The 26,247-nt window shown below is 40.3% G+C and overlaps 1 protein-coding gene across 3 annotated transcripts in view; it reads left to right on the top strand.

Annotated features, from left to right (window-relative positions):
* The first annotated feature begins 3,880 nt into the window (after positions 1 to 3,880).
* Positions 3,881 to 26,247, top strand: part of TNKS2 (tankyrase 2) — a 29,635-nt gene continuing 7,268 nt past the window's right edge. The window contains exons 1-23 of one of the 3 annotated variants that reach the window (XM_081189571.1): positions 3,882 to 4,280; positions 7,218 to 7,442; positions 8,953 to 9,048; positions 10,290 to 10,326; positions 11,154 to 11,229; positions 12,151 to 12,245; positions 13,183 to 13,249; positions 13,929 to 14,115; positions 14,564 to 14,685; positions 15,451 to 15,542; positions 16,263 to 16,341; positions 16,709 to 16,880; positions 17,056 to 17,145; positions 17,739 to 17,818; positions 18,072 to 18,217; positions 19,018 to 19,183; positions 20,036 to 20,255; positions 21,070 to 21,179; positions 22,610 to 22,798; positions 23,669 to 23,918; positions 24,934 to 25,016; positions 25,214 to 25,334; positions 25,845 to 25,942. In XM_081189571.1, coding sequence (XP_081045697.1) covers positions 4,037 to 4,280; positions 7,218 to 7,442; positions 8,953 to 9,048; positions 10,290 to 10,326; positions 11,154 to 11,229; positions 12,151 to 12,245; positions 13,183 to 13,249; positions 13,929 to 14,115; positions 14,564 to 14,685; positions 15,451 to 15,542; positions 16,263 to 16,341; positions 16,709 to 16,880; positions 17,056 to 17,145; positions 17,739 to 17,818; positions 18,072 to 18,217; positions 19,018 to 19,183; positions 20,036 to 20,255; positions 21,070 to 21,179; positions 22,610 to 22,798; positions 23,669 to 23,918; positions 24,934 to 25,016; positions 25,214 to 25,334; positions 25,845 to 25,942 — 3,045 coding nt within the window. In that variant the 5' untranslated portion in view covers positions 3,882 to 4,036. Of the gene's footprint in view, positions 4,281 to 7,217; positions 7,443 to 8,952; positions 9,049 to 10,289; positions 10,327 to 11,153; positions 11,230 to 12,150; positions 12,246 to 13,182; positions 13,250 to 13,928; positions 14,116 to 14,563; positions 14,686 to 15,450; positions 15,543 to 16,262; positions 16,342 to 16,708; positions 16,881 to 17,055; positions 17,146 to 17,738; positions 17,819 to 18,071; positions 18,218 to 19,017; positions 19,184 to 20,035; positions 20,256 to 21,069; positions 21,180 to 22,609; positions 22,799 to 23,668; positions 23,919 to 24,933; positions 25,017 to 25,213; positions 25,335 to 25,844; positions 25,943 to 26,247 lie in introns of all 3 variants that reach the window. The other 2 variants (XM_081189573.1, XM_081189572.1) reach the window with 2 other exon arrangements.

The raw sequence follows: 26,247 nt of genomic DNA, 5'->3' as shown, positions 1-26,247 counted from the left end.
GAGAAAATGTTGAGCTTTTTTTAGGCGAGCCAAAGTTGTTGAGCTTCTATGGGGAGAGCCTGTGATCTACCGATAGATCATGACCTACCTGTTAGACATGCCTGCATTAGAGGAATGGGGAGGAGGGAATTGCTCTGCCAATGTGGAAATAAAAGGCTTTTGGAGGCAAAGAGCAAAAGCATTTCTATGCATGCTTACATTGAAGTAAACTCATTTGAATACTTTGAGTCAACATGCATAAAACTATAAGAACAATCGGAAGCCTTGGTCAGAAGCAGCAGGCTGGAACAGATCAAAGTGGATCTGCAGCTACGTCCTAAGCCAGAGGTCTCCAACTTTTGCTGACCAGTGGGCATAGTTGAATTTTGAGAGAGTGCTGGGAGTGCTGGTCACAAAATGGCTGCTGTGTGGTGTGTGGCATCACACAAAATCACTGTCATTATGGCCATGGCATAACCCAAAAATAGAGAGAGTAACATCATGGTGAGCTTTCCCCCCATAACTGTGTTTCTAAACTAGAAACCGGTTTATGCCTGTCATATGGCTGCTAAAGGCACAAGAACCCTGTTTTCCCCAATGTCAACCATGCCCCAAAGCCTAGGCTGCCATCCTATACCCTCTGACCTGGTAGCAAGCCCTATTAAACACTAAGAGACTTACTTCTGAGTAGACATACATGCTATTGCGCTGTAAGTGAATTCTTAATTCTGCCTGGTCTTCAGCTCCTACATAGCATGAGACAAGCCTACGCCTCCTTCCGCATTTGTCTTTCTGTAGGGAGGGGGGATTCTTTAACCTCCACCCACACTTATTGTGTAGTAGTATTTGTAGAAAATAACATCTATGGACTACCTGCTTTCAGATGAACCCATCACAGGAAAGATGCATCCTGGATGCTTGGGGAAAAGGAAGAGCTAACTAGGAAGAGTCTAAGGACTAGAAAAGCAAAAGCGCACCAAGTGGGAAGGAAAACAGCATCTCTTTGGGACCCCAGAGATCCTGTTGCCTAGTGCCCAAACACATTACATATCCACTACAGCTCTGACTTGACTCATTGGCTAAAAACACTAACAGGTAGGAGTAGTCAGGCTACCTCACACAAATCACTAGCACATTTTGTTTCCTATTTTTCTTGGAGGGCTATAGACTTACTTTTTAAATAAATGAAAGCTTAAGATTCTGGGGCCACTGCCCAGGGGCACCAATAAAGGCCTGGTTAGGCACCAGTTGACAACCCCTGTCCTAAGAGCTGCTGCATACGCTGGCCAGGGCAGAAGGAGGTCAAATGGGTTATTAATATTATTTTGCTGACCAGTTCTAGGCTAGTGCATCAGAGGGTCCCAAATTTTGCACCTTTCCAGGAAACTAACCAGTTTTGGATCCACTCTACCACTCTAGGGCCTTAGGATGGTGAAAATTATGATGGCACCACACACTGCAGCATGCAGTATGGACCTCCACAGTAGTGTCTTTCCAAGAAAAAAGAAACAGAGAATGAGTCTATGAGAGTTAGACACCCCTAAGGCACTGACCAGTTGATCCTAACTGTACATAAGACTGGGCTGAATGGATTAAGTGTTTGTGTGTCTGTGAATGAATGAATGAATGTGTGCAAAAATGTAATACATTGTGGCACTATTTTATTTGCCAAATCAACTTTGGAAATGAAAATAGCTGTGTGTAGAAGGAAATGTGGTCAAAATGATCATTTGGTTTAGACATGATTACTGTAAATGAGTCTATCACTATGCTATTATTCATATCTCATGGATATGAATAAGAATGTTAATGAATTGGATAGTTGCCTGAATGGGTAATTCACCTGAAGGGATGTGCTGAAACAACTAGCAGTTTGGAGTGTGTGTTTTTCCAGTTAGCATTAGCTGGAACTGGGATATTATATAGGAATACTATACAAGTTGCTCTCTTGGGTTTTGCTGCCAGTTTTTAGGAGTCCGCTCTCTTCACACAGGCTCTATTTGTATATTCATACATAAAGTGATTACAAAGTCTTCTGTGCTCTATAATCCAAAGAAAATTAATTCCTAAAGTAAATTTTAAAAAGCTAAAATATATTTCTGTTCTTCACAAAACTCTTGTGTGTTTTGCTTAAGGCTGCAAGTAGATCTTGGTAGCAGCTAGATTTTTTGTTTTCAGAGATGCGGGATCAGCTATTGCATGCTTCTTTGTGCCAGAAATCTCCAGTTCAACCTGAAAACTTCATAGCATCAGAACTTAAGCCACTGTTATCCAAATCCCATGCTTGTCTACCAATGGAGCTTTCTCCCAAGCAAAGGATGCATAAAGAGTAAGCCCCCATTAAATTCAATGGGACTTACCTCTGAGTAAGCATTTTCAGGATTGTCCTATAAGTCTGAAATCTCCTCTTATGCACTATTTTAAGATGATGACTAAATTTATACTTTGTGGCTTCAACATCAAGTTCAACTCCCTCACCCCCCCTTTTTTTTCTTAATACCAGGTCCACGTTCTATTTTGTTATGTTTTCAGAGGTTGTAATGCAAGTATAACCCAATCTGAGGTTTTGGAATTTTTCTTATGGACTAAAGAAACGTTGCTTTTCTAAACCCTTTAGTAATAGATTTGTTTCATTATATTCACACTATAGCTATTTGCAAAGGAAAAACCCACACGAAGTGAGATTTTGATGTGCCTCTAATTGAAACTTTTAAGAGACTTAAATCTTCACATTACAGATCACAAGAGTCATGCTTCATTGTGCTGAAACATTTTCGTTTGCATTGAGAAAGATAATCAAATATTGTTGTATTACAAAATCTTGCAATTGAAAATCCAGCCATATCAATTGTGCTTGCTGTTTTTTCTACCAGACACGTGTTTTTGAAAACCGAAATTAGCAATGGGGCAGGGGGGGGGGGTCCCAACAAGCAGTTATCCTACTTGCCTAGGACACTGACACTGGGATGAAGCCCAACTTTACACTGTGCTGCTGTCAGGTGTGCCAGAAGCCACCAATTTCTGTAGTGGGCATGCCCAACAGTGGCACTCAATACCAAACAACAATCCCACTGCGATGCCTAGGAAGCTTTACTTCCATACTGTGCTGACTTCATGACAGGAAGCCAGGCCTTATGAGGAACGGTTGAGGGAGTTGGGTATGTTTAGCCTGGAAAAAAAACTGAGAGGAAAGGGAATAGCTAAAGGTCTGTCACAGGGAGAAAGGAGGAAGCTTGTTTTCCCCTGCTCTGGAGGGCAGGACTCGAGCCAATGCATTCAAGTTACAACAAAGGAGATTAGGACTAAACAACAGGAAGAACTTTCTGACAGCAAGAGCTGGTCAATAGTACAGCGTCTCCCTCAGGAGGCTGGGGTTTTTAAAGCAGATTGGATGGCCACCCATCAAGGATGCTTTAGTGGAGATTCCTGCATTGCGGGGGGCGGGCGGGTTGGACTAGATGACCCACGGGGATCGCCTTCCAACGCTACAATCCCGTATTCAGCCGCGCACTGCGTTATTCCTAATACGTGTCTGCCCAAGCAGCGGTACCCACGGGAAGCTGACTCCCAAGCAGCCTTTCTCAACCTGTGGGTCTCCAGATGTTGTTCAACTACAACTCCCATCACCCCTTGCTAGCAAGCTCAGGGATGATGGGAGTTGTAGTCCAACAACATCTGGGGACCCACAGGTTGAGAACGGCTGCTCCCAAGGAAGCCGGGCTGGGGGGCGGGGCTTCAACCGCCGGAGCAACCGCGGCTCCCCCCCCCGACGTCACTCCGCCGCTCTAACCGCCGCGCCGGCAGTTCTCTCGCGCACATCGCGCATGCGCTTCCCGTCCCGCCTCCCCCCTTCATCGTTGCGCGCGCACCTCGGCTGCTCCGCCTCCCCCCTCAGTGGCTGCCTCGGCCGGAGGCGACTGTGGCGTCGAATTGCTCCCCGCGGCGGCCGCCGCCGCCGCCACCCCCCGCCGCTCTCCGCGGAGAGAGCTCGGGCCGCCTATGGCGGGTGTTGGGCTCTGAGGGCGAACGCGGGAGGAAGTTGGCTCTTGCCCCCGGCATGGCGGGGCGGCGGGGCGGAGCGGCGGCTGGTCCCCTGGGGGAAGCGCTGCCGCCGCCGCCGCCGTTGCTGCTGTCCCCGTGCTGCGCCGGGGGGGCGTCGTCGTCGTCGGAGCCGGCCCGCGAGCTCTTCGAAGCCTGCCGGAACGGCGACGTGGAGCGCGTGAAGCGGCTGGTGAGGCCCGAGAACGTCAACAGCAGGGACACGGCCGGCAGGAAGTCCAGCCCTCTCCATTTCGCTGCAGGTACTCGCGGGTGGCCAGGCCGCCGCCTCGGGCGTCTCCGCCCCTGACTCTGCGTGTGAACGGGGCTTCGGGGTATAGGGGCTTTAGGGCCGGGGCGTTGGGCCCCTTCCGTGCTGTTTGTTTATTTGGGGCTTTAAGGGGAATCATTCAGGGAGTTGGTGGTCGGGTGTCCCCACGACCGCACGTTGGAAATAAGAGGAGCCTATAAACCCACCCCCTTCTCGTCCCTAATCTCTGGCCATGCAGGAGGAACTCACGAGATCCCCGTCCCTCAAAGCAGCCTGTGGGGGCTCGTGTTTAAATGGCCACCGTAGCCAAGAGCAGCCAGACTGACCCCCCCCTTCCCCCCACATACGGCGAGGGAGGCCTGCAAGTGGTGGCGTGGGCCGACCTTCCGCTCCGTGGGCGGGATGCATTGTTTTCAGAGTTTCCTCGGAAGGGCTGCTGCATACCTGAAAAGTGGCGTCCAGAGGGGAAGCAAACCGGTACTGGCCAAGTCCTGACATTCAAAGGGTGTCCAGTTTGAGAAGGAAACGCGTCGGTGGTGAATTTGTTAATAAGTTTGCAATCCACTCTCAGAGCTAAAACGAGTGATGGTCCACATCCTGTAAACATTAGTTCACGTTGTGCTTTGTGGGCGCTTTCAGGAAGGTGTTGTTGCTCAAGGGGGATTAACAAGCACATTGTGTGTAAAACATGCACATAGATGGGATGTTGTGATTAGGCAAGTGTGTGTTTAGAAATTCCTGGAAATCATTGGTCACAATTGCATGTTTGCAGATGTCACATCAGAGTTGATAATTATTTTGTAATTCCATCTTGTAATTGCACACAAGGATGCCTTCTTCAGATCCAAGGCTTAGGTGGTGTTTTGCAACGCTGAGGTTGCTAGAGCTGACCCAAATAGACAAACTGAGAAAAGGAGGCTGGAGCTTCTTAGATGCAGGTTTTTCCAAAGCCTACTGATTTTGGCTTGCTTCCAGATAAGTTTGTTTTGGATTGCACGCAGCCTTAATGCCCAAGTTGTTTAGTCCATCTGACACTGTGAACTACTTAACTGTCATTCATTTGCCCAGATAGGAACAAGCAAACTTATCCTATCCAAAAAACACCAAATGATGTCTAGACCAGCAACAGACCACATTAGCATATCACACCAAGCCATTCTATGGCTTTTAACAAACATGCAAATATACTGGCTCCCTTATACTTACAGGTAGTGGTTGAGAAGGTTGCCTGGTTTGGATGAAACACTAAGCCAAACTGTTCTGCATTAACCTAAAGTACCAGGGAGGAACAATAGAGGTGCAAGGTTTTCTCCACAAGCATGTTTGCATTTGCACAAAACTGTGGTTTGACTTAGTGTGACATGCGAACTAGGCCCCAGGTGATTTAAGGAGGGGGCAGCAGGCAAGGAGAGGGAGAATGGCTAACCCCATCAAGAAATCCCCCATGTGTCATTTAGGTTTATGAAGAAACTTAATTCCTAGGGCAGGGACAAGTCCAAGGAGGGGAGGTCATAGGCTGAATCTAGATGCAAATCCCTTTAGCCCACAGGCCAGCAGTTCCCCAACCCCCATACTCACTGGGGAAATCCCACTGAGGGGAAGACATCCCAACTTTAGCCCTGAGCTCTTCATGGCTTTGTATTGTATAATACAACACTTAGAATTGGATTCCATGGCTTATCTTCCATAGATACTCCAGAGAAAAGCATGCCCATGTGGGCTGGTGAAAGTTGACTTGCTTGCTTTCACCTCATCCCACCAGCATCCCCTTCAAACCTACCTTTAGGGGTGAGGGCTCCTGAACTGTATACTGCAGATGTGTGCATTCAAATCCTATTCTGTTAGACCACAGTGTTTTTTTAAGAATTGGAAGCAGCATAACAGATGGATCATTGCTTATGGCAGGAGCAGACAGAAGGTAGATCTGCATGATTTGCAATAGATATAGAAGGGTTTCTGACTGAATTGAATATTAGTATGCAAACTTGATTTTTTAAAAAAAATTAAGCTCTGGGATGGCTGACATTTTGTTAATCATTTGTCTCAGCTTCTATGTTTCCTACTTGTAAAATAGAAGCATTAATTCGTTTTTTTTTTGCGGCTCTACTGCCTATTGCTTGAGTTTTGTCTTAGAATCCCTGATCCCTGAGTAACTCAGATATAGGCTTCATCTTTTATATAAACATTGTCAGGTGCCAATTGTCTACCCTGTGCCACCATTTGTTAATCTAGCTCCACTTCATAGCCACTATGTTGGACCAGGCAACATATATCCTGAAGGCTACCCATCCCCGGTTGACATTGTGTATAGTTATAGTTATAGTTATCCCATGGTTCCCTCAAAGAGATGCCGGGGATTCTGTATTGTTTACTGATGATGCTGACTCTGGCAACTGTTTCTCTGTCCAAATGATAAAACTTCCATTTGTTTACTATATAATGATACAAAATGATGTTTAATGCAGAAAGTAACATTTAAAAAAGCCACAGTTGGGCAATATTTATTTGAACCACCAAAATGTCAGATGTTTGGAACTAAATAGGGTATTGGCCAACTGACAATTTATTTATTTATTTATTATCGGCACACATTGTGTTTTTGCAAATACTGTTTGAATAAAATTAGGGAATGTATACTTAGAACTGATAAGAAAATACACAGTGTATACTCTCCCCAACACCACCATTTCTTGAAAATATGGAGACTTCAAAACTTAAGGAACTTTAAAATCTCCAAAATAGGAGCTGTCTCCTGTTCTGTTCTTCAGCCTTTCTTTTATTTGGGTAGCCAGAAGCAGTTCTTTGGCATCTTGTCTAGTTATAGCACTCATGGAATATATAAGGAAGATTAGCAAGTTAGATTTTTGTTTCTTAGCTCTAGCTTTCTTCCTTTGAAGACTGACTATGTAAAACTACTTTTTTGTTTCAGGTTTTGGTCGAAGGGATGTAGTGGAATATTTGCTTCAGAGTGGTGGTAACGTTCATGCACGAGACGATGGGGGCCTCATTCCACTTCATAATGCCTGTTCTTTTGGTCATGCTGAAGTTGTCAATCTTCTCTTGCGGCATGGTGCAGATCCTAACGCACGGGATAATTGGAACTACACTCCCCTTCATGAAGCTGCAATTAAGGGCAAAATTGATGTCTGCATAGGTAATTTTTGAAAACACTTGTGGTCTCTGGATCATTGGTGGTTCAATCACCATTCAGGTGATATGTGGAGAAGTTGCAGAACAATCAAGAATTAATCCTGGATGTTTTTACTTTTTTCTGACAACAGAGATGGAAACCATTCTCATCAGGGCTGTGTTTGTTGAACTAGCTCCTAGGTCCTGTGATTTTCATAATATGGTGCTGGTTTTGACAATGGTTCCAGAGCTGAAAGTGATCCACAGGCAATTTTTAAGTAGTGCATGATGGGGGCTGGGTGGCAAAAGTATGAGAACCACTGGTTTAAAAGTGTCTCCAGTGTTTTTTTATATAAAGTGACACAATCAAGCATATCTTTTAAATTGGAAAACAAGCTTTCAAACAATCTGAGGCTTTCTTGTAGAAATGAGGATACATTGTTCTTTATTAAAATAATATAAACTAGTCAACTATCCGTGAAATACCAAGTTGTTCAAAATATAAGTGGTTATATAGATAGTATGTAAATTAATTTTCTTCTTTTTCATTTTTGTGAGAAGCTGGTTATGGGTAATATCCAGCTTGGTTGGACAGGATCTGTCTGCATACATTGAGATATTATCTATGTTTGCACATAACAAACCTAATTAACAATAATATAACCAACCTTAAGCCAGAGTATGTTCTTGTTACATCCATTCATCCATAATTTTATTTGTATGCTGCCTTTCCATAGTTCAGACCATGTTCATTACATAATTACAGCATAACGATAATATATAAAATAAAGATACAAAAAAAATCAATAACAGCAACAAAGCCCCCCAACAAAAACCCCTAAACAATACCCTAGACCTAATAGTGATAATAGTGGCTGATTGGGGAGTGTCAAACTGTAATTACATGTGAATGTGGCTGTTATTATAAGGTCGATGGAGCCTGCCTCCTTCTAGATGCAGAATAATATGTGCATTGTACATATTCTAGTTGCAGAATAATATGTGCATTGAAATGTTTCCATACATTTCTCCTTTCCCACCCTAGGGCTCCAGGAGGGATTTACTTAGCGCTCACATTAATTTCCTCCTAGAGCACTGTGTTGGAGAGGGGGGACTGATAGAGACACAGGAAACACTTTCCTTCTGTTCTAGCTAATGCTTTCTGCTGTATGTACATGCAGCAAGGAAGGAAAGGGAGGCATAGACTGTACTTGTGACTGAAAAAGAAAGCATGAAAATTGTGTTTTCACAGCGGAGTATTTTCCAGCTGTTCTGTTTCATCCTTAGGACCAGTTCTGTGACTACCTTTCCTTGATTCTGCTGTTTGTATAACTGCTTTTGAAAATATGTGTACACTTCCCAAGTGAAACTAGCCTTTTATACTGAAATGTTCAGGGTTATGTTTCATTATCAGGTTAGCATAATTCTAACTCTTATTTTATAGTTTTGGATTAGGGCATCTAATCCCTTAGCATCTCCACTGAGCTACTTCCTTGTTAAGTTCTGATGAAAGCTTTGTTTTTTTCTCCTTTTAGTACTGTTACAGCATGGTGCTGATCCAGCTATCCGAAATACAGATGGAAGAACAGCATTGGACTTGGCGGATCCATCAGCAAAAGCAGTGCTCTCAGGTAAATGTTGTCTTTTTGTAATCTGTAAGATTTATGTTTTGGCTGCTGCTAAGGTGGTATTGCTTCTATTATGCTTGGTGAGAGTAATACTCTTTGTTAACTGGAGAAGACCTGCTAAGAAAAAAAATCAGTAATACTTTGTAAGATTGGTAAAAGAACAGGCCATTTATTTTTTTACTACTCCTATGGGAAAGCAAATATAATGGCTTGTTTATCCTACCATCATGCAAAATAAGTAATATTTGAAAAGAGTGCTACTTGTGCAAGTTTAGTAGCTAGCTTCAGAGTTGATTGCTTCATTTTGAGGGCTAAACTTTTGATTCCAGCTGTGCTATTTATCTAAATTGGCATAATTATACTTTGTATATACCATACGTTTTGCTGCTTGCCTGAATGTTTAGCTGTTTTTGACTTTATACAAAAATAGTGGGGTGATATTCAGCTAAGTTTTACTGAGAGCAGGGCCACTGAAATTAATAAACCATACTAAGTTAAGTAGTTCAATTTCAACAGGTCTACTCTAAAGCCTAGTTACATCACACCCAGTATTTTAAAATTATCAAAATGGATCCAGTTCAGGGTGTTGGTGCTCATAAAAGTTGTAAATGACCTTGCCCCAAGTACTTGAAGGAGTAACTTCCTCCACATGTCCCAGTGTGTTGTGTGCAGTCAGAGAAAGAGGAATACAGTGGTGCCCCGCAAGACGAATGCCTCGCAAGACGAAAAACTCGCTAGACGAAAGGGTTTTGCAGTTTTTGAGCTGCTTCGCAAGACGAAAACGTATTGCGTTTTTTGCAAGTTTGTTTCCTTTTTCTTAACACCGTTAATACAGTTGCGACTTGACTTCGAGGAGCAACTCATAGAACGCGGTGTGGTAGCCTTTTTTGAGTTTTTTGGCGATTTTTGAAGCTTTTCCAAAACTTTTCCGACACCGTGCTTCGCAAGACGAAAAATTCGCTAGATGAAAAAACTCGCGGAACGAATTAATTTCGTCTTGCGAGGCACCACTGTACATTTTTATTCATCCAGGCCTTTGGAAGTAGATGACTTTATAACTGTAATTTTAATTATTGTATATTGAATATCGCTTTATCAGATTTTGTTTCTAGCAAGCCAGCATACTATTTGGGGAGGGAGGACAGGATAAAAAACACAGGGGGGGGGGACTTGCTTTATAAAAGTTTTACACATTTGTATTTGAAATAAAAAAAAAACCCTATCTCCTTTTTGCTAACTTTCAGGTGAATACAAGAAAGATGAACTCTTGGAAAGTGCCAGGTAGGAAATAATAAAAGATGTGAGCTGGATCTACTGCCCAGCCTCTTTCAAAAATACCCGAAAAATGAGACAGGCTACACTTTGAATATTTTTTTCATATTCTGCATAACAAAGGCTATTCTTATGTACAGTTATGGATTGGAAATTATTACCATGATCTTAATGTCTGGCATTCTCCATGCAATGGCAATACTTCTCCAATGCAGGCAATCCACTCTGTGTGTGGAGGTGGGGGAGGCAGGGACAGTGCATGAATGACATTCAAGGAAGGGCCTGCACACACATACTGGCATGGGCCTCAGGGCCAGGGTGCCTTGCTCTCTACTCTAGTTGACTCTTTTCATTGGTTACTGTACTGGAATTCACGCCCGAAACAAAAAGTTGGCCCTGGTCAAACTTCTCAACAGGTAAATTAATCACATACACCCAGGGGATTTTGTCTTGACAAAGATAGAATCCATCTAAAATGCATTGCCCCCGGACAAATAAAACAATACTTTTAGGAAACCAGGAACCAGCATGCAAACAACCTCCCTGAGGCACCATATTAATCTCAGTCCCATTCCTAAAAGCGTTGGATGCAACCGCTAGTGTTCCTACAGTAAAATAAGAATAAGTATGTTGCTAGCAACTGTGATGAAGGATATTAGTATATGATATATGAAGTACAATAAGCTAGTACCATTGCACCAATAAAATCTATTCCAAAGTTTTAATTTTAATTGCAAAGCATTCAGGTAGCTGTTTGTAGTTGCTTTGCAGTATTGTGTAAGTTGAATAAAGGAGGATGGATGCCAAATGTTCAGGAATCTTTAATTGCCTTTTAGGAGTGGAAATGAAGAAAAACTGATGGCTCTTCTCACACCACTAAATGTCAACTGTCATGCAAGTGATGGCCGAAAGGTATTTTGGTTTTCAAATGCCCACTTTCAAATGTTAGCTTTTTAAAAAAACAACACACACACTTTACATTAAAATGTATTTGGTAATGTATTTGGTAACATATACTTTGGTTAATGTTTTGAATTATATTTTAATTCAGGAATGTTTACTTAAAGTAAAAATCTGATACTATGTGTGTTCCCTAGCTGTATAAACAAAAGAGCCATGGATATTCTGTCTTGGCAATATCAGTTGTTTGGTTTTTATTAAAATTGCACTTTTGAAAGCCAGTCAGAAAAAAATGTTACTAAGGAATCTAATATAGAGATTATGCATTGGTTTTCTTTGCCAAAAATGCTTGCTGTATCAGTAATATTACTAGTGTGCTAGGTAGCATTAATTACTTTCTATAAATTATATTTGCCTGGGGTGTGGACAGAAATCAAAATCTGTTGTCCCTTTATTATGCTGTCCTCTTTAAATATATTTATGTAACTAGTTTAGCTTGAGAAAAGATTGCAGTAATTTTTGCCTTTGAACAGAGATGGGAAATTAAGCCTCATTCTTTCTCTGGCTCACTGTGCTGTACTCAAATGTAACTTATTATGAGAAAGGCCCTCCTAAATCTATGGGTTGGATCCAGAGGTAGCATTCCATTGACGGAACAGCTCTGAATAATCAGGGGAGGTTTTGATCCAGCAGAAAATGAAGATGCTGGATTAGATGGGCCACTTATCTGATCCAGCAGGCTCTTTTTATGTTCCTAAATATCCTTCTGCCAGGTAGTAGAGGATGTGAGTTTTTGCTGACACTCCTCCCTTTGCAGCCCCCAGTGTCATGCTACAGATAACGTAGAATGCTTTAACTGATTTATTATTGTAATTTTAATGGAAAATTTCCTTCTGTTTATAAAACAGTTAGATTTATTTATTTTATTTCTAGTCAACTCCATTACACTTGGCAGCTGGCTATAACCGTGTTAAGATTGTGCAGCTCTTGCTGCAGCATGGAGCAGATGTACATGCCAAGGATAAAGGGTAAGTTTTTCTTGGGAGGTTGTGGTATGATTTTGTAGATTCTGTTGAAGCATGGATTAGATTTATCTCTGAAATGGGCATGCCACGACTTGTGGCACTTTGTTCAAAGAATAGGCCATCTTAACCGGGCATTTAGAAATTCTAGATTCAGAAGCCCTCTTGGACATTAGCTTTATTTGAAAGGGTTGGGATGCCTTAGCAAGCCCCACTTTGGGGGGCATATAATCTTTGCCAGTTTGTGACTGAGTTGAAACACAGTCTTCTTAAACATGGAGGGGCGTAAAGACTGGCAAATATGTTGCACCGGAGGAGGCATTTCTTGCCAACTGCTTCTACTCTTACCCGTGTAATTTCCAATCATGTGGGCAGGGAATGACTGATTGGCGCTTTAATCAGATGATTACATGAAGCTTTTCATTAAATAAAAAAGGGCATGTTTTAACATGGACTTGCATGAGAACTATGCAGAGTCTTTCCTCCAACATGTTGTACTAGGTCAATCCAGGGGTTTTATAACTGTTGCATTCCTTCAAATTTTGTGAGTTAATTCTGCAGTCTGTTATCTTCAATTACAGGCTGATCATCTGCAAATATTTATTTTTTACCACATCGCTGTCTCTAATGCCAACTGACTTTCTTTGTAATCTAATTTAACTTGATTGAACATCTCCAGTTAAAAACAACAGTATTATTTGTTGACTTCAGTAGGACTTAATTGTTATAAGTTGACCACCCAGTTGTTATGCTTTTGAAGAGCATTGAGCCCAATGACAGAGGAACTCCCCACCCCCAGCCAATGTTTGGTTTTTCATTTTGTCAGATGAATGTTTGGGCTTTCTGTTTGATACTAATAATGAACTGTGTTTGACAATATTTTATTTGTTGAAGGAGATTTTCAGTGTTCATGTGCTAAGTTATTGGGATTTCCCCTCCACAGAGATCTTGTTCCTCTTCATAATGCTTGCTCCTATGGACATTACGAAGTAACAGAACTTCTAGTAAAGGTTAGTTTCTTAATTGTGTGCAATTTTTATGGGAAGGCTATTGCAATTTTGTTTCTTTCTGTTTTGGTATTTTGAAAATTACTTCCTGTCACCTAGATTTTTCAAAATGGTCATTGAAGTATGCATATTATTTAATGTGTAACCCATTTTAGATTGCATGAGGTGAAAGAAATTATGGAAGAAAATGTTGGACTGATTGTGTTTAGGGCTTGTATGTCTGAAAATGCTAAATTTACACTTGACTTTCTGTATGGGATCAAGTAATACTACTTTTTCTTTTGATAAAAATGTCTCATGAGAGAAACATGGGATTAGGAGAGTGATTCAAGATAAAGATACTGGGCTTCTGAAATTACTGTAATTATAATGGTTGCAACAACCACTTGCCCGGCTTGTTTTGAGATTGTTCCTAGAAGTATTGGTCTTGGGTTTGTTTTTTGTTTTTTTAAGGAAACTCAAGTTCAAACCATTTATGGATAAAGGCATGTGTCTTGTCATGAAGCTAAACAGTCACTGTTTGAAGGAAAGGAGGACTACTAATCTAACATTAGAGTTCTCAACCTTCTGTATATGAGTGTTTATGGGGTCATGTTAAGATGGGTCATGTCTTCCCTATGACATCAGAGTTCTAGTTCAGTATTATCCAGCATAAAATCATAAATGATCTTTCTTCTCCTAGCATGGAGCATGTGTGAATGCAATGGATCTGTGGCAGTTTACTCCTCTGCATGAAGCAGCTTCTAAGAACAGAGTGGAAGTGTGTTCTCTCTTGCTGAGCTATGGTGCTGATCCTACACTGTTAAACTGCCATAATAAAAGTACAATCGACTTGGCCCCAACACCTCAGTTAAAAGAACGATTGGCATGTGAGTATAGAGGAAATGGGATTGACTGAGAAGAACTGATGGACATGAACACACACACCCCAGTTTCCAGTAGGGACCCACACTTTGTAGCCAGTCATTATTTGTGATACCTACCACCCTTCTCCCCTGAGAGTCCTTTAGTATGCACAAAATCAGAGGCAAGGCCCTGCCCCTCTCCCATACAATTTTTTAAAAAAGTTTCTAGTATCAAGACATTTAAAGGCATCTTTCCCCCCTCAAGACTAGGCATGATGACTATTCTGTGAGAAGACAATTTTACTATCTTTTTGAAATTAGAAGAACCATTCTTAATGACTTCTGCAAATGTGTCTTGATGCAGAACAGTGTGTGTATTTGTTTGAAAGTAATTCTATCCTAGCAGCAATAAGATGTACCTTTGATAATGGCTTGAGACCTATACATCATGAAATCTTGTTTTCTCTTCTAGACGAATTCAAAGGTCACTCACTGCTACATGCTGCAAGGGAATCTGATGCAGCTCGCGTAAAAAAGCACCTTTCTCTTGAGACTGTAAATTTCAAACATCCCCAGACTCACGAAACTGCCTTGGTAATTTGTTGAATATATATTTATGTTGTGTGGTAGCTAAACTAGGCAAGTTGACATGCAGCTATTTTCCTTTTAACCAGCTTTGGTGGCCATACTGTTTAACATGCATTGTTGTTTTTTAGGCATAGTTTATCCAAATCCATTTGTTGATAGTTCCTTGAATTTCATTCATCTCTAAAATACTGATTAAGGAGAAGGGAACAACTAAGACCTGAGTAAAAGGTGTAGGGCCTGTGTGGCTTCTGCATCTGGTCCTCAGCTACCCTTCCTTGTCCCCTGCCCCCCCCCCCTGCATGCAGCAGTTAGTCTTAAAACCAGCCTCCCATTGGAGCCCATGGAAGGCATTTTCAGGTCTTAATTGCCAAATGGGGTGGGTAGGGTACAGTTTGGGAGAGCATGTTAACCTCCAGCACTATGACCCCTCCAAATGACAGTTATGCTTTTTTCAAACTTAATTGGTGCGTGGGAAGCATTTTCAAGGTAGTTCAACATGGAAAGAGCATCCCAGTTGACTTTAATTCAAGGCTGTTTCTAGCCTAAGTGCTGGTTGGGGGTGTGACCTTTCTGTTGTGGAGATGGCAGTGGTGGAGGCTTAACCCTTCCCAGAGGTAATCTCCATGAAAATCATTCCTCCCAAGCACTTAGGCCTGAAAAAAATGCTCCCATATTTCCATGTGGTTTGGTTTAAAAGTCACATATTTTCATATGGTTTGGTTTCACCATAAGCTGATAAGCAAATGATATAATGATTTCACTTTTTAATAGCACTGTGCTGCTGCATCTCCATATCCTAAAAGAAAACAAATCTGCGAACTGCTTTTAAGAAAAGGAGCCAACATCAATGAAAAGACAAAAGAGTGAGTTTTCATTTCACTTTTTTATTCCACCCTGCTTCCAAGCATCTCAGGACAGTCCTTCCATTAGTGGTTTGGAAATTGTCCAGTTTGTGATAAACACCATGATTGTAGATGCATACAACAGAGCAAGTTAAGATTGGAAGAAAGTGAATCTAAATACTGCCAAAGTCCTTCTGGCCATGTGAGATGAGAACTAGGGAGACAGGTGAAGCCTCTGGTTCATTCCAGTGTGCAGACTTAGTTGCCATAGAATGTGCTCACTGCATAACAAGTCAACTTCAAACCATGGTTTATGAAGCTATCTTGTTGAAACCATAGTTAACGTCAGCCATAATTCCAGGTGCAGGCAACATGACAAATTGCAGTTAACTTGAAACAGAAGCAAAAGCTTCTGAACTACTTGGTTGCATGGAAGGAGGAGAAGGCTGCAGCTTGTTCTGGTTTGTGGACTTCATGGTAAACTTTAACAGGACATGCAGATGTAGCCATTGACTTGTCAAAGGCCACACAAAGATTATTTTAATGTTGCTTTTATCACTGTATAGTACCTTGCTATATTTTTATGAGAAGTGCAGTTTATAAATACTTAAATAAACAATGCATAATTGGAGTCCTCCCCGGTTGCAAACTGATGCTCTACCCATTGTATTTGCATACTAATTATCAATTATCAGTCTAATAAAACTCAGTGAAAACTGTCATTACTTTTTTTAAATCAAGCTTCCTGACACCTCTCCATGTGGCAGCAGAAAAAGGTCATAATGATGTTGTTGAAGTAGTCATGAAACATGAAGCAAAGGTATGAGCCACTTAATTGTAATCAGGCATATTTTCGTATATAATAAAGTAGAGAATTGCAAACCTGCAAATTTTGTAACTTACTCCTAATATAACCTTCAGGCATGTATCTTTTTGTGATTTTCCCAACTGTTACATTCTTGGCATTATATAGAGACTAAGATGAAGATTTTTGGGAATGTTTGAACTCTTGATAAACAGTCCATTTTTGCTGTAAAGATGTTTTGCAGGCAATAAAATTTGCAAACCAATATTCCACACTAGTTTTTTGGTTTTTGTAAGTGGAATTCCTTCAGATTGTTCTTGAAAAATGTGTTCTGCACACTTTTATGTTAATGATATTTTTAACATTCTGTGGTCATCTCTAGGTCAATGCTTTGGATAACCTTGGGCAGACATCTTTGCATAGAGCAGCACACTGTGGTCATTTGCAGACTTGCCGCCTGTTGTTGAGCTCTGGGTGTGATCCATCAATTGTGTCACTGCAGGGTTTCACAGCCTCTCAGATGGGAAATGAGAGTGTTCAGCAATTATTACAAGGTAATAATTTTAACACTTCTGCCTTGTCAATGTATCAGCTACTTAAGCAATCTTTAGAATTTTTTTTCTGTTGGAACTGAAAAATAATTGATGTGTATGATTTGCAGTACCAGCAAATGTTTGCTGCACTACAAGCTAAAACTAATTCTGAAACCTTCATCCCTTGCGCCCACAGATTCTTCTCCACCTGAGGAACATGCTGAAGGAACTTCAAAACAGAAAAAATGTCATGGGCAATTAATGGTGGCCTGTTTTCTTAGAATAGGTACAAATGCTTGGCCTTGCTTTTTCAGGCTAGGCTATTGCACAATGTTAAAGTGGGGGAGTGTTGTCACTCTTCTTCAAGTGACCCCCTTTTCCAATTCAGAGACGAAGAGCATAATGACTGGTGGTTTTCTTCTTTCTTTCATCTTGCTAAAGTTATGTCTACAGTATAAGATTGTGTGTTGCAGTTGCAACTTTAGTTGGCTGTTTCATGAACCTTTGTCATTCAGCTGGTGGTAATTATCTGACAGTTTGTGTATGTTAATACTGCATACTGTAATTCATTATGAAAAATACTTATGTTTCAGTAAAAAATGTCAGGTTCAGTTCCAACAGTGCATGTCTAATTTTGCATTAATAATAGTTCTGCAGCTACTTGTTGTACCTGAGTTTCTCTAACTGGTAATTGAAAGTTTAGTTGGTATGTTCAGTTAAATTGTAAATCAAGCCTTTTGTCTAGGACAGTTATATTTTTGTATACTATGAGATCTCAAAATGGTATTCCTCTAAGGGTTAGTATTAATGACTATTTATTATTGTCATCTGTGCTATTTGAACTTGGTTAAGTAATTTATACCCTCATTTATTTTATAGAAGGTGTCCCTTTAGGCAACTCAGAAGCAGATCGGCAATTGCTGGAAGCTGCAAAGGCAGGTGATGTGGACACAGTAAAAGTAAGTTTAGAAACGGATTGTGGCTTTTCTTTCTCTCAAAAAATATGACATATATAAGTGTTGCAGACTAATTTGTAAATATTATTCTCAGGTCTTCAGAGATGAGAAAACATTGAAAATTTAGATAACTATTTTAATTGCTTTGAAATACAAAATCATATAAAAGTTCTGATTTCAAGACAGTTGCTGGGGGGGGGGGGTTGGCTGAATATTTGGCTGATGTAACGTGTGTCTCAACTGTTGTGTTCCTTAGAAGTTATGTACGGTACAAAGCGTGAATTGCCGGGATATTGAAGGCCGCCAGTCTACTCCCCTCCACTTTGCAGCAGGATACAACAGAGTATCAGTGGTTGAGTATCTTCTGCAGCATGGTGCTGATGTTCATGCAAAAGACAAGGGGTAAATATTCCATTAAATAGCTCATAGTGAATGTAGGGAGTGGAGCAGAGGGAGGAGGGCAATTCTCCATTCTTCTTTGTGTTAGTGCCTGACACATATATTGGATCAAGAATGCTTTGGGTGGGGGCTATGCTTCAAATATTTTTTTCTAGAAAAAATAGGTATCATAGGGTATCATGGCTTATCCCCCCCCCACTCATAATCCTTTCGTCATCTAAGTTTAGTTTCAGTATATAGATAACACAGTATCCACCACACAAGGCTAAATGTTCCCTCAAGCATATATTAAATGTCTAAGAATCTTAGAATTCTAATCCCCCTCTATACCTTCAGCGGCTTAACATTTGCAAAGCCTGGAACCCCAACAACTGGTGCTTCTAGCTGATGTCAACATTACAAATTACAGAATTATGATGGCTGTATGATCTTTGTGTTGACCTTAAATATATACACTGCATTAATCTTCCCCAATCTGGTGCCTATGCTGATCAGAATTGTAGTTCAAAATATATGGAGGGTACTAGGTTGGGGAAGACTGCTTTGTAACTAGAGGCTATTTGAATTAAATGTATCTAGTTGACTAAAGTATTCAATTTATCTCCATATGAACACATAATTCTTCATGCACTTCTTTTTTCTGAAATAATTTTGTTTTTAATAACAACTATACTTAACTGTATGTTTAGGTCAGTCATTAGAAAATTGAGGTATTTTTTAAGATACTGAAAATGTTAGCCAAAATTAAGGCACCCTGCCCAGTGATGCAACCACTGATGGATGTTTTTCCTTCATATTTTCAGAGGCCTTGTCCCTTTGCACAATGCTTGTTCTTATGGACACTATGAAGTGGCTGAACTACTGGTTAAACATGGTGCAGTTGTCAATGTAGCTGATTTGTGGAAGTTCACTCCTTTACATGAAGCTGCTGCAAAAGGGAAATACGAGATTTGTAAGCTTCTGTTACAGGTGCGTCACATGAAAAACTGAAGCATGTTTCAGTTTCATTAGTTTGCTTATTTCCATTTAGTGGTATTAAATTTGTTTTTTAAAGAAATGTTTCAAACTATCCCATGTTCTATATTAGAGCAACTACCACAAGATTCACCTTGTGTCTGTTGTATTTAGAAGCAGTCCACTGTGTTTCATTTCTGTGCCATATTGTTCCCATTCAATTCATTATTTGGGTTAAAATCTGATCTTTTAAATCTGAAGTTGTCTTTCATCCCCATGGATTATAATGGGGAATTAAGTGGATTAAGCCTGCTAAATGTTGGACAGACTTTTTGCAGGAACCTTTAAAAGTGTTTGTGTGTTTGTTTATTTTATATACTGCATGTTCATATAAAATGCTGCAAGACTGTTTACAATTTTAAAACACAATACTACAGTAAATGTCAAACGCATTAGTAAAAGCTAGACCTATCCATGAAAATGGAAGATCCCACCACCTCGCTCACCCTCTGCTTTTCCCCAATCAGCTTGGTTTCATTTCTCAGGAAACGGAAGGTGGGAGAATGGTTGTGCGTTTAACCTTTTGTGGGGTGGGGGAAAATGAGGATGCTTGGAGGGTCCATTAGCCTCCTGAAGATGCCTTGTTAATAGCAGGACCCAAGTCAGCAACATGGAACCCCAACCCAAATCACCTTGGTTTGCCTCATTAATTGGGGTACACATAGAGCTGGTGAGCATTCTTAGTATATTTGAATATTTGTTAATAGAGAAAGAAATAATCAGCTGACAATGATACAAATATGTTTCTACTTGAGTTATGAATGCTAATGAATGTGTTGTTGGGTTTTTTTCTTATCAACAACATAGCATGGGGCTGACCCCACAAAGAAAAACAGAGATGGAAACACTCCATTAGACCTTGTTAAAGATGGTGACACAGATATTCAGGATCTCCTTAGAGGAGATGCAGCTTTGCTAGATGCTGCGAAAAAGGGCTGCTTGGCTCGGGTGAAGAAATTGTGCTCCCCTGATAATGTAAATTGCCGTGATACACAAGGCCGACACTCTACTCTGCTCCACTTGGCAGGTTGGTGTTACCATATTAATGCATTTTGTAAGGATCTATCTTGGACTAGAACTTGTAAAGGGGTTATTTAAAGTAATTGGATTGTAGTCAGCAGTTGCAAAAGCCAAAGGCAGATCCTCAGGCTAATCTTGCTTTTTTACTTCCTTCCCCCTGCAGTCTTCTGTACCCTCCAAAATTGCTATTTAGACAGTTACAATGGGTTACATCCAATCTTTCTCTTTTCTTTCTTTACACTCCCCTTCACCCTGAAAAAAGAAATCTCTCCAGAGCATTGGAGGCCCAGTGGAAAAACATGGGCTGTATTGTTCTGTACCAAGGGAATTGAATTTGGGTTGAGAGATCTTACAAAAACCCCACCTGGTTTTAGGCAACCTTTCACACTCAGTGCAGTGCAGCCTACACTGTTCAGGAGGGCTTCCCTGAACCTCTGGAGGGTGGTGGGAAAGGGGAAGAGAGATTGGATACAACCCAATGAAATTGTCTCAATAGTAGAAAATAGCAAGAGTGACGGGTGACTGTGCAAGTCTAGTATCTCAGCCTTGTAAGCTTGCTAACAGCACCTCATGGGAATGGACACACACACACACAAGGCTGAACATGGAAGGCTATGTATGTGAAGCTTGTGTTTTGCCTTTGAGTTGGGCTTCTCCATCTCAGAGTATACATATAACCGTGTTTACTCTGCAATTAAAAAAAAAATAGTTCAGAATTTTATGGTTCAGGTAAGCTGGAAAAGAAGTTTGTTGATACATTTATAGTAATATTTTTCAGGTGCCTTTTGATAATCCATAAAAAAAAATTATTCTCTTGCTAGCTGGTTACAACAATTTGGAGGTTGCAGAATATCTGTTACAGCATGGAGCTGATGTAAATGCACAAGATAAAGGGGGTCTAATTCCTCTACACAATGCAGCATCCTATGGGGTAAGTATATCATAAACTCTATGGGAAGAAGTGAATGATTGAACCAGAAGATCTAAAATTTATTTGAGCACAAATCAATGTTTGTTGGTGTTTGCTTAAATACAAAATTGTGTGTTCACTCTCCCAGTATTTTGCCTGGATACAGCCCAGGGTGTATGAGGGTTTTCTAAACTTCATAATAATTGTGGAAAACAGTTCTTTTTCATAACTCAGTATTGAGTAATACACACACACACACACACAGGTGTCCCTCATGCTGTTTCAACTCATGTGTATTTGCATGTTTAATTTCAGTGAATTCCAACTCAAGCTGTTGATTTTTACACCTATCTACTGAGAACTTGTAGTTAAAACTTCTGTTGTTACTGCTCTGATTGTGTGTCCTCCCCCCCCCCCCCCAATCTCACTCCAAAGAATATATGGGATAGAGGCATACTGCTAACAGACTAGAAGCAGTACTTCCGAAACCAGCTGCCACAGATGATTTTGGAGGGTGAGGGTCAATGTTTTTAGTTACAAGCGCAACTCTAGTGAAGAAGGGAATCTAACCAGGATAGTTTAGATTGTGAGAAACAAAAGTTTACAGGCAAGATTAAGCCATTTCTTACTTTTATTTCCTGATCTGCTCTCTAATCCTAGAACACTTCAAAGGAATAGTTTCCAAATTAGGCTGATGTAGAATACCACAGAGGCAACCGTCTCTGTGGCTCTGTGAACCAAGTTATACACTTTGCTAATGCCCTGAATAAAGAAAGTGTATGAATACATTTGATTTCTTGCAGAACAAGTGTTCTTTGTACAAACATTGAGTGTATACACTGTCACGGGCTTCCTAGATATGGAGATTACCCAGCATGATGTTCCCTAGGAAAGGCACTATCCAGACATTCCCCATTCTAGTGACCATCATAACAGGTAATCTCCATAGCTATGTTCTACTCACAATATTGTAAAACAAATATGCTGTTAAGCATGCTGGTTTACACACATGGGTAAAAGATTACATGTAGATGGGGCTAGAGTTTAAGAGCATGGAGTATGAACTAGAAGCTGTCTGCTCAAATCTCAACTTGGTATTGAGGTCATTTGATGGCCTTGGGCAAGAAGCTCTCTCTCCAGCAGGCTGTTCCCCAATGCCCCACAGTCTCCCTGTATAGAGATGGAGACAAACAGTTGAATAAGAAAGGCATTTCTAGCAATATCATATCTCATATTAGAGCTTCCAAAACAGGGTGGCTATTTGAACAAACCACAAAACAGGGTGGGGCGAGCTGACCTGCGTGCAATAGCGGAGTACCGAGACTTGAACTGCCCTCTTTGTTTTGATGGAATGTATTTTGCAACGTTCACTTTTTAGGAAATCCAAAGGAAAATTGCAGCAAACTTTCCCCCCCAAGGGTTGCACTACATAAATGTATTTTATTTTCCAGCATGTAGATGTAGCAGCTTTACTTATAAAGTATAATGCGTGTGTAAATGCTACGGACAAATGGGCTTTCACACCTTTGCATGAAGCAGCCCAGAAAGGAAGGACACAGCTTTGTGCCTTATTGTTGGCACATGGAGCTGATCCTACTCTGAAAAACCAGGAAGGACAAACGCCTTTAGACCTAGTCACCGTAAGTGATGGGATTTTTTGAGAAGTTTGCATTAAGCTTCAGTTCCTGGCTCCTGACCCAGACATGAAATTTGAGAGATTAAAAACGTGTTGTTATTATGGTGGGCTGGAAGCTAAAAAGCAGTTCTCTAAAGTTGGGACTGAAGATGGACTCAAGGAATTTAGTTTAGGTGTGGCTTTTGGAAGTACATTTTTCAGAGAGGAGATAAACTATGTTATTGAATTTGTGCTCATTTACAAACATATTGCTTGATGTTATTACCTAGTATTTTCTGGGCTACTTTATGTCTTCAAGTTAAACTATTGATAGCGACCTGCCATTCACAGCTTGTGACTAAAAATGTCCAGGCCCAAAACTCGCAACACAGAATTTCTTACTTAGTATAATGTTAAAGATAGCATCATTGTGCACTCTGTGGCACCCTAGGAGCTTGCAGTTTATATTTAGCCTAGGATCATAAGCATACTTTCCTGGAAGTAATCCTCTTGAACTTAAGGGGACTTCTGAGTAGGTATGTATAGGGCTGCATTGCCAATCTTTCTACAATAGTGTTTGCCACATTAAAAAAATGGTCTTTTTACCTTTTTAATGTGTGAGGTGGGGTACACTGCAAGTGCGTGATTTTTGTATAGGATTTGTCTCTAGGGTCATGCCTTTCATTGCATTGTAATTCTACACAAGCAGACTCTGGATAAGAGTGATAATATATCTGGTGATACTGGTAAATAGCAGAATGTAAGAAAACTTGGCTTCTTAGGATAGCTCAAGTAAAAGGCCACTCACTGTAAATGTTACCTTGTCTTCATATATGCTTGAATAAATTTTTGAATGTCTTAATGATATTCTAATTTTCTTAATTCTTATTTTCAGGCAGATGATGTTAGTGCATTATTGACAGCTGCCATGCCACCTTCCGCCTTGCCATCTTGTTACAAGCCTCAGGTTATAAATGTATCTCAAAACACAGCATCTTCAGCAGATTCACTTTCTTCTGTTCCATCCAGCCCTTCTAATCTTTCTGCTGCCAGTAGCCTTGACAACTTGTCTGGTAGCTTTTCTGAACTTTCAGTTGTTAGTACAAGTAGTGCTGATGGGGCCGCTGGTTTGGAGAAGAAGGAAGGTGAGTCCTTCCTTTACTGATGAATTGGCTTACTCAGATGGGTGGATGATTTATGAAGAATTAGGACAGCCCACACATGCATCAAAGACTGCAACATATACCAATGGTGCTACAAGTGGTATTCCTATCCATACCAGTTTCATTATTGCAGACAGATAGAATCTGATGTAACTTTAGGCACAGTAGTGCTCTGCAGGTCATTCAGTGAAAGGCATGTATGTGTGATTTGGATTTTAGATAAATAGATATATCCAAAAATGATCTTTTCTGTTTCTTAAATAGTCATATGCCAATACATTTTTTTTCAGGGCAACTTGATTAGCCGTATGGTGGAAAGATTACTTGAATGTGAGGCTTATGTGTGTTAAATTTACGAATGGTTTCTCACACAATGCCCTCATCCTCCCAGTGCCATTCCTGTAGTTATTTCTGAAATAATTTTTTGTACTTCCACTTTGTTGGATTTATGTACAGGTTTGAGAAGATTTCCCTAAGAATAAATCAAGCTAAATATGTTTTAATTTGATTGTATAGAATATAAGGTCAGCAAGTACTTTGATTTTATACTTAAAACACGCATTGTCTTCATTCACAGGTCAACCATAGTTAATGGTTTACTGGGATTGGGTCATTTTGCCCATTTTGCTACAGTCCCCAGCTTAATTGTGTTAAACAAAAATTCTAGTTTGGATGTATTTCACTACACACAAACTATGATTTGTACCCAAAGTTTGTTCTTGACTTGCTGATCATAATTTTAATATTAACACTAAGCCACAGATTGTGGGTTTGTTTCTCTTGTGGGAAGGAGCACAGCAGGCAAAATCAGCATGCTTACTGCAGACTAGTGCCTACGGTTTACCATGAACTTGTAAAGTGTGCCACAGCATGTCCCAAGTGTTATTGGACCTGTATCCAGAAGATTGTTTCTAATTTATACTCTCGTGAACCTGCAGAAAAGGTAAAATACACTTAGCCCTTTAATATGCAACTAATGTCCGCTTTTCTTATACAGTTTCAGGTGTTGATTTTAGCATAAATCAATTTGTGAGAAATCTTGGACTTGAACATCTAATTGACGTATTTGAGAGAGAGCAGGTGCGTACCTTTATTGTTAGGGAAACAAATTGCATGATGCAAATGTAAAACGAGAAATTTTAAATTGCGCGCGTGTGTGTGCGCGCGCACACATAATAGCTTCAGTTCTTAGCAACTTGAAGTTTTCCATGCTGAAGATCTGTGCTGTAATCGATGAGTTTAATGTGAAACTGCATTTATGTTACTTTTCTTTGTAGATAACATTAGATGTACTGGTTGAAATGGGGCACAAAGAATTAAAGGAAATTGGTATTAACGCTTATGGGCACAGACACAAAATAATAAAGGGAGTTGAAAGACTAATCTCAGGACAACAAGGTATGTTGCAGATGAAATTTTCGGAGTTGTGTTGCAAGTTGTGGAGGAAAAGAGGAAGGAAACATATTGATGTGGAGGTGTGGGCTTAATACCGCTCAATGTCACCCTAAGCTTTTTTGGGGGGGGTTAGAGCATGTTTGTGATATGCAAGCTCATTTTTCTATAGTATTGGAACCAGGAAACCTTGCAAGCAGAAATTATTATATATTACATGAATTCTGTGGCTTGAATCCAATAGTTCCATTAGCGCAAGGACTTATTGCTTGCACAACAGAATTCGCAGACTCCCCAAAAACCTGTTCCAGACGGTTGGGGAAAAAACCCAGGACAGATTCAGGCACAAATTGAGGGAAGAGTGAGGGGAAAGTTTAATTGTGCAACCAGAAGTCCTTGCACTAAGAACAGCTTTGTTGGATATGAACCTTAAGTTCTAAAACTACAACCTTATCTATTATATATTTTTAATTGAGCTGTATGTGTCTAAATATTAACGGTTGCATTTTCTCATAGGTCTTAACCCCTACCTAGCTTTGAATACTTCAGGTAGTGGAACAATCCTCATAGACCTATCCCCTGATGATAAAGAGTTTCAGTCAGTGGAAGAAGAGGTATATCTTTCAATTCATATTCCATATAAAAAAAACTCACAGTTGTGTAATCAGATGTAATAAACTTAATTCATTTTTTCAGCCTTGGCTGATTCAGTGTTAAACACATGGTGCTCATCCTCATGTTATGTCTTTAAATTTTGTTATTAATCATTGTCCCCAACTGAGGAGACAGTATTACTTGAGATAAGATAGGCCAAGCAATTCTTGTGACTTTTCCAAATACCCTGAACTAATATAGTGCTGACATGTATTTGCTGTGGATGGGCAATTTTTTATTCAGCACAATGGAATCTAATAAAAGT

Source organism: Podarcis bocagei, assembly GCF_964188305.1.
Source record: "Podarcis bocagei genome assembly, chromosome: 4".
NCBI lineage: Eukaryota > Metazoa > Chordata > Lepidosauria > Squamata > Lacertidae > Podarcis > Podarcis bocagei.
The sequence above is the reverse complement of the archived record's forward strand: the minus strand, read 5'-3'. Positions and strand labels throughout refer to the sequence as shown.